This window comes from Porites lutea, chromosome 2 (assembly GCF_958299795.1).
Source record: "Porites lutea chromosome 2, jaPorLute2.1, whole genome shotgun sequence".
Classification (NCBI taxonomy): domain Eukaryota; kingdom Metazoa; phylum Cnidaria; class Anthozoa; order Scleractinia; family Poritidae; genus Porites; species Porites lutea.
Genome location: NC_133202.1, coordinates 52,586,560 through 52,598,453, shown reverse-complemented (window position 1 = coordinate 52,598,453; position 11,894 = coordinate 52,586,560). Strand labels below are relative to the sequence as shown.

Here is an 11,894-nt window from a genome sequence, read left to right as displayed (position 1 = left end):
CTGGCCTCATTTTTACTCGGATTATCCCCTTAAAAAGGGGATAATCGATTTACCTTACTCAAAACATTGGTATAAGCTCGATAACATCCTAACAAGGCGAACTATCCTATCACTGATCCGCTGATACATCAAGGATAAGCTTACACACAGCCCTCACGGCGCTGACTGTGACAATGACCATTCTCTGAAGTACAGTAATGTGAAACTTCAGGTAAGGGACGAATAAGTATTTTTTGAAGGGAGTGATGAAATTTTGAAGGCACAACCAATTTATTTCTGTGTCTTTGTCTGTCCAAACTATTTTTTTCTGACTAAATCATTCTGCAAACAGTTACTTTTTGGCTACTCAGCGACCTCCGTTGACAATTTATGGTTGACTGCAGCTCTTTTTTAATACGAGTGTTGTTGGAAGTTATAACTAACAAATCAATACATCTTCACCGCTGATAAACAGTATTCTCAAAACATGAACCGCTACTGCACTCCAGTCGGAGGATTCATGACCAAAAAATTATTGACTTATCGCTTTCTCTTCATTTGGACGGTGTTTTGGATAACTCAGGGATATACTAATCAAAAAGAGTTTTGTAACAGCAAAGAGTGCTGGATAATGTTGTCAGTTGCTGTTGTTGTATTTTTTTATTATTATATTGTGAGCTTATTTAGTGATCAAGTTTAAAAATTATATTAGTCCGCGGCATAAGTTGTTGACTATTACGTAGGAGCAACTTTACTTCTCAGTTAGCTTTAAGATGGACCCAGGGACTGCGGAGCTTACTTTTTATTGATATTTATTTGTAAGTCTAGCTCACGCGAAGCTCGAGTTCAACGAATGGCGAAATCGGAGTTCATCTGGCATGCTCTCCCGGGAAATTTAAACTGAGAAAATTTCGTCCAATTTTTATCGCCATTATTTTAGGTATAAACAAAGAAAATTGTACATAAATAGCAGGGCCTGTGTATTAAACGAAGGTACCAAATCCTGATGGATCTAATCAGCAAGTTTTTTGTAAGCAAACAGTGAAAAAAGCAGGTCTGACTGTACAGTACAACTATGAGAATATATTTTCTTTCATAGAAAATATGTTGTGTGCTTTTAATTTTAACTCAAAGATTAGAGGTGCAGTCCAACCTCAAGTAACGGTCACCTTTCTACAACAGCCACTAATTTTTTGGTGGATAGTCCATACACCGACTCTTGTTTAAACCTCTCTACAACTTTCACTTTTTGTCTCTCCCCAAGGTGGCCGTTGTGAAGACGTTCAACCGTACTGTTGTAAATGCTAAAAATAAGCCGTCAAAATTATTGATTGGACTATAGCCCACCCGGCCCATGACAGGACTGTATTTTTGGTGACCGATCGATTTGTTTTTCTTTATGTTTTTGCAATTTGGAGAAAGATAAATGGCCCAGTAAATGCTTGTCATTCCTTCTACTTGGTGATCAGATCAGGTGTCAGTTCATGAGAATGTAAAACACAGAAACTAAGACTTATCCAGAACAACTCCGAACAGTAAATTGGCCACCAAACAGAAATTTTAGAATGATGTTTAAAGGGGCTATGTCAGCTGGAGAGCATGCGCTCTGAGGTTATGCAAATTACTTTCAACTGTCAAAATTCTGTTGTTTTTAACGCGTGACTTTCTCCATTTGAGCTCTGAGGTTATGCAAATTACTTTCTACTGTCAAAATTCTATTGTTTTTAACGCGTGACTTTCTCCATGTTCTCTGTCACGTCCAAGGCTCCGAATTTAGAGAGGTTAACAAGCGAAATGGGTTTAGATAAGGGATATTTCGATAGAATTTACGGAACGTTTCTTCTCTGGTTATGCTAGATCAAGAATAAAATTGTGACGACAATTTTACTTGTAGTTTTGGAGTAAAAACGGATGCCATTCATAAAATAGTGCGCAAACAAAAATTCAACAACAACATATTGTCTTATTCAACAAAATAAATCGAAGTTGTATTTTACAAACGAGCTACAAAAGACGCTAGACCGAAGATAAAGACCAAGACTGTTTCAAATCATTAACAATTAGACTTGTCTGTCGCTAGTGATTTTATAATTTAGATGCTGATAGAACAAGAGACATCAAGTTTTTGTTTTGATCTTAGGGAAACATACATTATCGCGCAAAATTGTTCGATCGTGCCGAATCACTGCGACGTCGAGAAAAACAGAACCAAGCATCATTGGTATACTACTCCACTATAAGCAGTCCGTTGATAAAAAGGGAAAGTAAACTCTGCTATTTTCCAAAAATATGCTCGAACACAAACAGTTCAAAAAGATGGCATTTACAGGATCTAACTCGTACTAAGGTGCCTCTCTAAGTCCGTTGAGAACAATCTGGACGAGCAAACGGTCGTGTTTATCTTTGCCGTGAATCCAGATAAATACAAGAAGGAATCCAGCCGAATTTTATAATGTTTCCTTCGCCAGGAGTTTAGTTTGGTCACGAAATGCTCTGATGCTCTTGTAATCGTTTACTAAAAACGGCCGCCGCCAACTCGATAGCCGCTTCATTATATGTCCACATACTTTGAGCACAAGAAAAATCCAAGAGCCAGCAACCTCTAAAATAACTCAATAGAAAGGTTCTGTGAACTATAGGGAAGATTCCATCAAAGATTCCATCAGTCATTGTGGAGTAGCCGTCATTAACTCTGCCATTACAACGGCCGCTGATAAGAGGACACAGTAAATCCACGTAAAAACATTCCACAGGCAAACAATTTCAAAATAACGCCAAAGAATTATTCTGTAATCACCATAGAACGATTCTTAATACAAAACTTCGCTAACTATCGAACGATGGCTGAGATTTAGACAGATAAAAACAGCCTTCCAAAATCTCCGACAGAACTTGAAAAAGACGGGCCAACTTTTTCAAGTTTGTTTTCATCGGCTCGCGCATGCGTGTGGGGTGACATAGCCTATACCCGTGAATCGGCTAACACTCAAAATGTCAGCACAGATGACAAATCCGTTTAGTTAGCCTGCGTGGGATCGAGCTGCAGAAACAATGTCATGCCCCGGTCCCCACGAGAAAAGCTTCAACTTTTTACAGTTCTCTCCCTACGTGTGAAAGGTAGCTAAAGGTCTCTCCTTTATACAAGAAAGGAATATACTATTTGTAGATCGCTCCGTAAAACAGAAACATATTCACTTGGATACCGATAGTTAGAAGGGCTTTAAATGCAATATCCGACAGAAATAAATGTGAGACTTAACTTTCTTTGCCAGAAACACAGGTATTAAAAACCCCAAACGTTGACCCTAGAACGACCATAATTGTTGGAATTTCCGGTTAGATCTAATTAGTCATGTGACACTGTCGTGCCATATTATGGGAAAGAGGCGCGTTGTGGAAAGTCCTGGTTAAAAATAACGCCAATTGTTTCTTGTTTCAAAATGCAAACTTGCTAGGTATTTGTATTCATAAAGGTAGAAGTTACTATACAGCCCCAGCTTTTAAAAAGCGCAGTCGGCAGACCAATGAACCCCCATTGTGGGGGTCTTATTGTGTATGGGATGAAACTGTTTAGAATGAGTTCTTTCTTCCAGTCATAGTTGTTCCTAACTGAAAATTTTATTACAGGAACTATTTGGTTTTGTAAACGCAATGAAACCTAAAGACTATATATTTGTAAATACAAGACTGCAGATACACGTACTATGGACTTGAATATGAAAAGACACCTCACCAAATCAGTTTATATTTTAGCCTGCAGTTCAGGCGTTTTCTTCGGGTGCGCGAATGTTTTTGTCGCGAAAGGGCCATGTTGAAACTCCCGAAGATAGGAGGAAATGGGGCGAGTCAAATGGTGCGGGAAGGGGCGGAAAGAGAGAGAAGAGAAAATCACATTTGCTCAGTCAAAACATATAACCCTCCAGAGCATAATCTACTCGCCAGAAAAACCAAAAACGTATTGGAGCAAGCAGCATTTTGCAACCTCGTCACCAGGGCGCTTTTCCCAGGCTTCGGAGGTAGGGCGCCCCACCTTCAAAGCCAGGGAAAAGCGCCCTGAGGACGAGGTTGAGCATTTTGGCGTGAGGTAAAAGTGGTCTAGGTTTTAGCACTATGAGCAAATCTTATCCTGATGCCAGTGTAGAAATCACTTTGCGGCACGCGACATTCCCAGCCGCTCCAATTCCAAAAGACTTGCTTCGACAGCAGAGTTAAAATTCGAATTTAAGTCCGCCATTTCTGAAGCCAGAATAATTCTTTCCCGCAGTTGCGTGCAAACGAAAACGGAATAAACAATATAGACTTACAGTTAATTCACACGCATCAATCTACTTCCCCTATGCCGCACCGATCAGGAGCTCCGTTTGCCATTGTACGGAGTTTCCCAAAAGAACAATGATATCGGGCAGGCATATTTTTGTTTCCCCTCCCCCTCCCCCCTTTCCTTCTTTCGCCATCGCACCTACCCCTAGAGTTACTATTTCTACTCTCCCCAATCTTCCTCTGTCATAAAATCAAAGATGTACGCAGTCAGTCAGGCAATCACCGTAAAAGTTTTACATCATAACTGGTGCAAAGTTTCGCAGCAAAAGCCAGTGGTCGTATGTAGGTCAGGACTGATGGTGGCTACAACAATACGAACATGAACAAGCTTTCGCCCACCCAAAATACCCCTGCACTGCAGGCTATTTATATTTAAAATAAAAAGCTTGTATTCTCATAAGATAAAAATGTTTTCCTACCTATTATTAAGCAGCCAAAGGCTAATTATTATAGCCTGTGAACAGACCCTCTGTTTTGGGTAAAGGGTGAAAAAATCGCGAGGTGATGGAACGGAAAGGGTGAGAGCCTGTAGACAAACATTTGAGGCCGTCGTTCCACGGTACCTGCTGTGCATCAGAGCCAGATGCAAGTTCCTATTGGCGAGAACACTGACTTTTGACATGTTTCATTCACATCGCTTTTTTGGTCGGCACGTACAAGCGATTTGATTTAAATAATCGCTTGTAAACAGGTCTTCTAATCTTTAACATGGCCTCTTCTGGCGCTTGACTGATGAGCTTTTTTAACCGCAATGAAGGTTCTTGCATCAGAGGGCAAATCACGCCGACCAGAAACAATAACCGCAGGAAACCAAAAGGCGTGTCACGAACTCTCACTATGAAATAAGGGGTAAAAATCACATTTTCTCAGTTAAAACTAAACCCTCTACAGCATAATCTACCCATAAGAGAAAAAACTAATTAAAAAAAGCAGTATTTTGGCACGAGGTAAAAGTTGTGTGTTCCCTACCGACCCCCTTTTTACGCGCAAAATTGATTACATTCTAATGTATCCATGTGACAGATAACGATCTTGCTGACAGATGATCGGCAATTACAAGACAAAAAGGCGGAAGCGCGGCCTCAAATGTTTGTCTACACGCTCCCACCCTTTCCCTTCCCTCTCCTCGCGTTTTTTTTTTTTTTTTTTCACCCTTTCCCCAAACGGAGAGGCTGTTCACGGGCTAAATTATTATAACATTTCGAATTGCCTTTCTTATTTTTTTCTCAAGACATAATCTTGATAACTCTACTTTCGTAGAACTATTCGCTAATTTTTCTGGTCTTGTTTTTACTCTAATTATATGTTTTAGACAAGACCCCCATGGACAGGGTTCTACAAGTGATTTACCCCGGCATCATTGCTGCAGAGTTTCTTTCGAACACTAATCGAGTTGTCCAAGCTATCGTGCTGTGGAAAGAGTGCTTAACATTCTTAAATAAAAAAGCCTTAGAAAAAGAAAATGACCTTGATAGAAAAGTGAGTATGGTGCTGTACAAGGGGCTGTTTCGTGGGTATGCTGCTATTTACAAACTTTCACCCGCTATAGAATCTGGCAAAAAACTTTTAGTCCTCCTTCGTAAAGATAAGAGAAAAAAGGAAGAAGGTGACACAGCCTTAATGCTGGCAATACTGCACAGCCTAAGAAGTGAATACAAGGAAGCACAAGAATATGTGCAAAAAGCACTTACCATCAACACAGAAATTGGCAACAAAGACGGAGAAGCGGCATGCTACGGAACCCTAGGAGCCGTGTTTGAATCTGTCCGTAAATATGCCGAGGCTGAAAAATATCTTCAGAAGGCAATTACCATCAACATAGAAATTGGCGACAAACACGGAGAAGCGCTATGCTACGGAACCCTAGGAAACGTGTTGGCATCTGTCCGTAAATATGCCGAGGCTGAAAAATATCTTCAGAAGGCACTTACCATCAACATAGAAATTGGCCACAAACACGGAGAAGCGGCATGCTACGGAACCCTAGGAGCCGTGTTTGCATCTGTCCGTAAATATGCCGAGGCTGAAAAATATCTTCAGAAGGCACTTACCATCAACATAGAAATTGGCGACAAACACGGAGTAGCAGCATGCTACGGAACCCTAGGAAACGTGTTTTATTCAGTGAGAGAATATGCCGAGGCTGAAAAATATCTTCAGAAGGCACTTACCATCAACGCAGAAATTGGCGACAGACACGGAGAAGCGACATGCTACGGAACCCTAGGAAAGGTGTTTCATTTTGTCGGAGAATATGCCAAGGCTGAAAAATATCTTCAGAAGGCACTTACCATCAACACAGAAATTGGCGACAAACATAGAGAAGCAGAATACTACGAAAACCTAGCAGCCGTGTTTACATCTCTCGGTGAGTATGCCAAGGCTGAAGACTATCTTCAGAAAGCACTTACCATCAACACAGAAATTGGCGACAAACACGGAGAAGCGGTATGCTACGGAACCCTAGGAAGGGTGTTTCATTCTGTCGGAGAAAAAGCCAAGGCTGAAAAATATCTTCATAAAGCACTTACCATCATGACAGAAATTGGCAACAAAAGAGGAGAAGCGTCATGCCGCATAAACCTAGGAGACCTGTTTCAATCTGTCGGAGAATATGCCAAGGCTGAAAAATATCTTCAGAAAGCACTTACCATCATCACAGAAATTGGCGACAAACACAGAGAAGCAGAATGCTACGAAAAACTAGGTGACGTGTTTCGTTCTGTCGAAGAACATGCCAAGGCTGAAAAATATATTCAGAAGGCACTTTCCATCAACACAGAAATTGGCGTCAAACGCGGAGAAGCGTCATGCTACGCAGCCCTAGCAAACGTGTTTCATTCTGTCGGAAAACATGCCAAGGCTGAAAAATATCTTCAGAAGGCACTTACCATCAACACAGAAATTGGCGACAAACCCGGAGAAGCAGTATGCTACGGAACCCTAGGAGCCGTACTTCCATTTCTCGGTGAATACGCCAAGGCTGAAAAATATCTTCAGAAAGCACTTACCATCAACACAGAAACTGGCAACAAACCCGGAGAAGCGACATGCTACGGAAACCTAGGAAACGTGTTTCATTCTGTCAGAGAATATGCCAAGGCCGAAAAATATCTTCAGAAGGCACTTACCATCCACACAGAAATTGGCGACAAACCAGGAGAAGCGGTATGCTACGGAAACCTAGGAAGGGTGTTTCATTCCGTCGGAGAAAAAGCCAAGGCTGAAAAATATCTTCATAAAGCACTTACCATCATGACAGAAATTGGCAACAAAAGAGGAGAAGCGTCATGCCGCATAAACCTAGGAGGCCTGTTTCGATCTGTCGGAGAATATGCCAAGGCTGAAAAATATCTTCAGAAAGCACTTACCATCACTACAGAAATTGGCGACAAACACGGAGAAGCGGCATGCTACGATAGCCTAGGAGCCATGTTTACATCTGTCGGTGAACATGTTAAGGCTGAAGAATGTCTTCAGAAAGCACTTACTATCGCCACAGAAACTGGCGAAAAACACAGAGAAGCGACATGCTACATAAACCTAGGAACCATGTTTGCATCTGTCGGTGAATGTGCCAAGGCTGAAGAATGTCTTCAGAAAGCACTTACCAGCAGCACAGAAATTGGCGACAAATACGGAGAAGCGAAATGCTACGAAAACCTAGGACAAGTGTTTCATTCTGTCGGAGAATATGCCAAGGCTGAAAAATATCTTCAGAAGGCACTTACCATCAACACAGAAATTGGCGGCAGACACGAGGAAGGGACATGCTACGGGAACCTAGGAGCCGTGTTTGCATCTGTCGGTGAATATGCCAAGGCTGAAGAGTATTTTAGAAAAGCTATTCAAATTAGCAAGGACACTGGACACATTGAATGCCAGTTTGTAACTCACGTAAATCTAAGTTATTGTTGTTTAGCATTAACAGGAAACGCATCTGAAGCTTTATCGAATCTCCTTGCTAGCATTGAAAAGTGCGAGAGAATGCTTAACTTTCTAGGAAACAATGATCGATACAAGATATTATTTTTTGATAAGCACGCGTCCCCCTATCGACTGTTTAGTTCACTGTGTTGTGCTTCTGGGAAATACTATGAGGCTTTACACGTTGCTGAGCTTGGAAGAGCGAGAGCTCTAGCAGACCTAGTATCAGACCGGTATTTTGTGGAGAAAGAAGTATCTTTCAAGCCAGAATCGTTTGCTGGCATCTTGAAGGTCATCAGAGATAGTAACAGAACGTGCCTATTCATTTCCTACCATGGTGAAGACATATTTCTTTGGATTGCAAAACAAAGTAAGCCGATAGCTTTCCGACAAACGAAACTTTGTAAAAGCTATGTTAGCAAGCACGGAGAAATCTCTGTGGATGACCTTTTCAAAAGAGAAAGCTTATTAAGAAATTTTCACGTTTTACCTCAAGAGCAATGCGAAGACCGATCACTCTTCTCCTTGTACGCCAACCAAGTTACAAACGAAGCAAATCTGGAAGATAGTCTCTCATCCTTGCGTCTTTTAAATGAGGAAGAAGTAAACACAGACCCTGAACCGCCAACACTGTGTCAGCTTTACAACATGTTGATTGCTCCCGTAAGTGACTTGCTAGAAGGATCTGAAATCATTGTTGTTCCTGATCGTTGCTTCTTCCAAGTTCCGTTTGCAGCATTACATGATGAATGTAACCGCTATTTATCAGATTCTTTCAGGATACGCATTGTCCCTTCTTTGTTGACTCTCAAGCTCATTCTGGACAGTCCAGCGGGCTCTCACAGCGAAACTGGTGCATTGATTGTGGGTGAGCCAAAAGTGTCGTATGTGTGTTTCAAGGGAGAGTTAAGGCGTCTTGGTCCATTGCCTGGCGCGAAAAAGGAAGCAGAGATGATAGCAAGACTACTACCTGAATCTCACCTTTTAATAGGAAAGCAAGCAACAAAGAAGGCGGTTCTCCAGAGACTATCTTCAGTGAGTCTCGTACATTTCGCTGCTCATGGTGATGCCGAAAGAGGAGAAATTGCTCTTACCCCCCCTGACTCCGCAATGCGTCCTCCACATGAATCAGACTGCTTACTGACAATGACCGACATTTCACAAGTTAGACTGTCAGCCAAACTGGTGGTCCTTAGCTGTTGCCATACCGCACGTGGACAGATCAGAACAGAAGGCGTTGTTGGAATCGCTCGAGCATTCTTAGGATCGGGTGCACGCTCAGTAATTGTGGCATTGTGGGCCTTACAAGACGATGCAACAGAGCAGTTTATGAGACGATTCTACGAAGACCTTGTCCAAGGAGAAAGTACAAGTGAATGTCTTCACCGGGCCATGAAGTGGATGCGAAATAACGGTTTCTCTGAAGTGAGGCAGTGGGCACCTTTCATGCTGATTGGGGATGACGTGTCATTCCACTTTGGTGAAGAAAAGTAAAGTGAAGGTAATTGCTTTCTAATAACACAGTAATTTTCAAGGAGTTATAATAACTCCTCTAGTGGGGCTAATTTAGCTCCTTACAGTGGAGCTATTTTTTGGGGAGTTATTTTAATTCCAAAAAGGAATTTAAAGAACTATTTTTCAGCAGTAAAAGTGACCCCAGATATTGAGGAGTTAAAATAACCCCAAAAAAGGAGCTATCCTTTAACTAAAATTTTTACTCCACTTTCAGAGTTAAATTAACTCCAAAAAGAGTAAAAACAACCCATGTAAGGAGTAAAAATAAACCCATTTCGGAGTTATTTTAGCTCCAGACTGGGAGTAAAAAGAACTCTTTTTCAGGAGTAAAAATGACCCCAAATTCGGAATTAAATTAGGAGTTAAAATAACCCCAAAAAGGGGGTTATCCTGTACCTAAAATGTTTACTCCATTTTTGGAGTTATAATAACTCCCTAAAAATTACGGTGAATAAGGGCCATAGGAAGTCTTCCAGGTCTTTTTGTATTGCAGTTTTATCAAATTTACATTATGTGCTTTTAAGTACTAAATAAAAAGCAGTATTTACCCTTAAAAGCCACATTATTGACTAAATCTGAAGTCAGCTTTTACAATGACTGAAATAAAATATCAATCAAACGTTTTTTAACATCGAAGATACTAAACAATACTGACCGGACGCTTCAGCTAGCGCTCCGCGTTATCGCATATGTGTATTTGTTGTTAGGCTATAGTTAAGATCATTTCTTTTTTTCTTCGTCGACTAATGTTACTCTTAGTTGTATTAAGTTGTATTTTTTTTTCCTGTAAACATGACCCGCATACCCGCGGGCATGTTATAATTGTACTTTTACCTCAAAACACAAAAAAATGTATGTATAAATGTAAACACCACCATTATTTGACCACACTTCGGTATTTATCAGTCAAAATCACAACCTATGCATATGTGAGGCTTTGCATTTAAAAACAAAAACACTAAAGCCCCGTATTCCTACAGTAACACAGAATGAATTTAAATCTCTTCTCTTTTTCTAATATATGAAGCACAAATAATTGAATATTGCTTCGGAATAAAAATATTAAGGCGGAAATCTAGATCTGAAAATTGATCGAAAACCCCGAAAACTACAAATTGTGGACTGTGTATGGAGTTTTGACCGTAACTAGAGGGCTTTTCACGGACACTGACTAAAGTACAGCAGTACACTGGTTCTAAACTTGGACCAAAGAGGAAAGACTGAGATTCGAGAGGTCATCAAGGAAAGAAGTTTCAAACCTATTTTAGCTGTGCACCCTGTTTTTCATTTATGATGCCAATAATTGTAAAGTTTTAGCGGTTAGATAAATTTAAATAAATAATTAAACCTCTTCCGTGACAATAACGCCTGAGGATCCCTCTTCCATGTAAAATGAACCTAAATGCCACTTACCTCAGCTGAAGTCTTTTGTAATGAATATATGTGTTTTACTAATTTTTATGTTTCCTATACATTACTGTTCCAGGTATTACACTAACGACACACCATGGAATAACAAAACAGCCCTTCCGCAGAATTCCAATGAGGTAGTTCCTGGTGGAAAATGTAAAGGTCAGCCTCTTCAGCATACGAACATAACCCAGACTAGAAGAATTCAAAAGAGAACTGACTTGCTTGGCCCAGCCGCTTATGTTTGTCTACTTAATTATTTTTCCCACTGATTTTAATCTGGGTGGGTGTGTCTGTGTGTGTGTGTGTGTGTGAGTGTAGGTACCTTGAATACTCTAATCTCTAAAATGTCTTGCAAAAGCACATATCACCAGCCTTGTAAAAGTGTACATCGGTCAGCTCTGACAATGATACAACTGTAAGGGGCCGACCATTTAACTCTTGAGGGGAGGGGTGGGTGGTTTCTGGTCATCAAGAATTTTTTTTCTAGCAATCTGGTCGGCGGGATATTTTTTTTCCTTTTTTTGCCATAAGCTTTCTATTACATTTGTGCTGCATGCAATTTTTTTCTTCCGACAAGCGCTTGCAGGAAATTTTTTTCAAAATCACCCACTCCCCCCCCCCCCCTTCCCTCAAGAGCTAAATGGTCGGCCCCTAATTGCCACACGAATAACATTTCCCTGTCTATTTAGGTTATTTGTTAACTTACTTTCTTAATTAGTCCCTAGGGCTACAACTAAAAA

General features: G+C 40.7%; 1 protein-coding gene across 1 annotated transcript; it reads left to right on the top strand.

Annotated features, from left to right (window-relative positions):
• Positions 1-5,622: 5,622 nt before the first annotated feature.
• Positions 5,623-11,512, top strand: LOC140926406 (uncharacterized). The gene is made up of 4 exons (XM_073376154.1): positions 5,623-6,903; positions 7,180-7,927; positions 8,042-9,727; positions 11,228-11,512. The coding sequence occupies exons 1-3, from the start codon at positions 5,623-5,625 to the stop codon at positions 9,718-9,720; spliced, it is 3,708 nt and encodes a 1,235-aa protein (XP_073232255.1). The 3' UTR covers positions 9,721-9,727; positions 11,228-11,512.
• The last annotated feature ends 382 nt before the right edge of the window (positions 11,513-11,894 follow it).

Excerpts from the sequence above, each read along its gene's own strand:
- LOC140926406 (XM_073376154.1), top strand. The coding sequence starts at position 5,623 with ATGGACAGGGTTCTACAAGTGATTTACCCCGGCATCATTGCTGCAGAG. Across the intron at positions 6,904-7,179 it reads TAGGAGACCTGTTTCAATCT|AAGGCACTTACCATCAACAC; the intron begins GTCGGAGAATAT and ends AAATATCTTCAG. Across the intron at positions 7,928-8,041 it reads TACCAGCAGCACAGAAATTG|AAATTGGCGGCAGACACGAG; the intron begins GCGACAAATACG and ends CCATCAACACAG.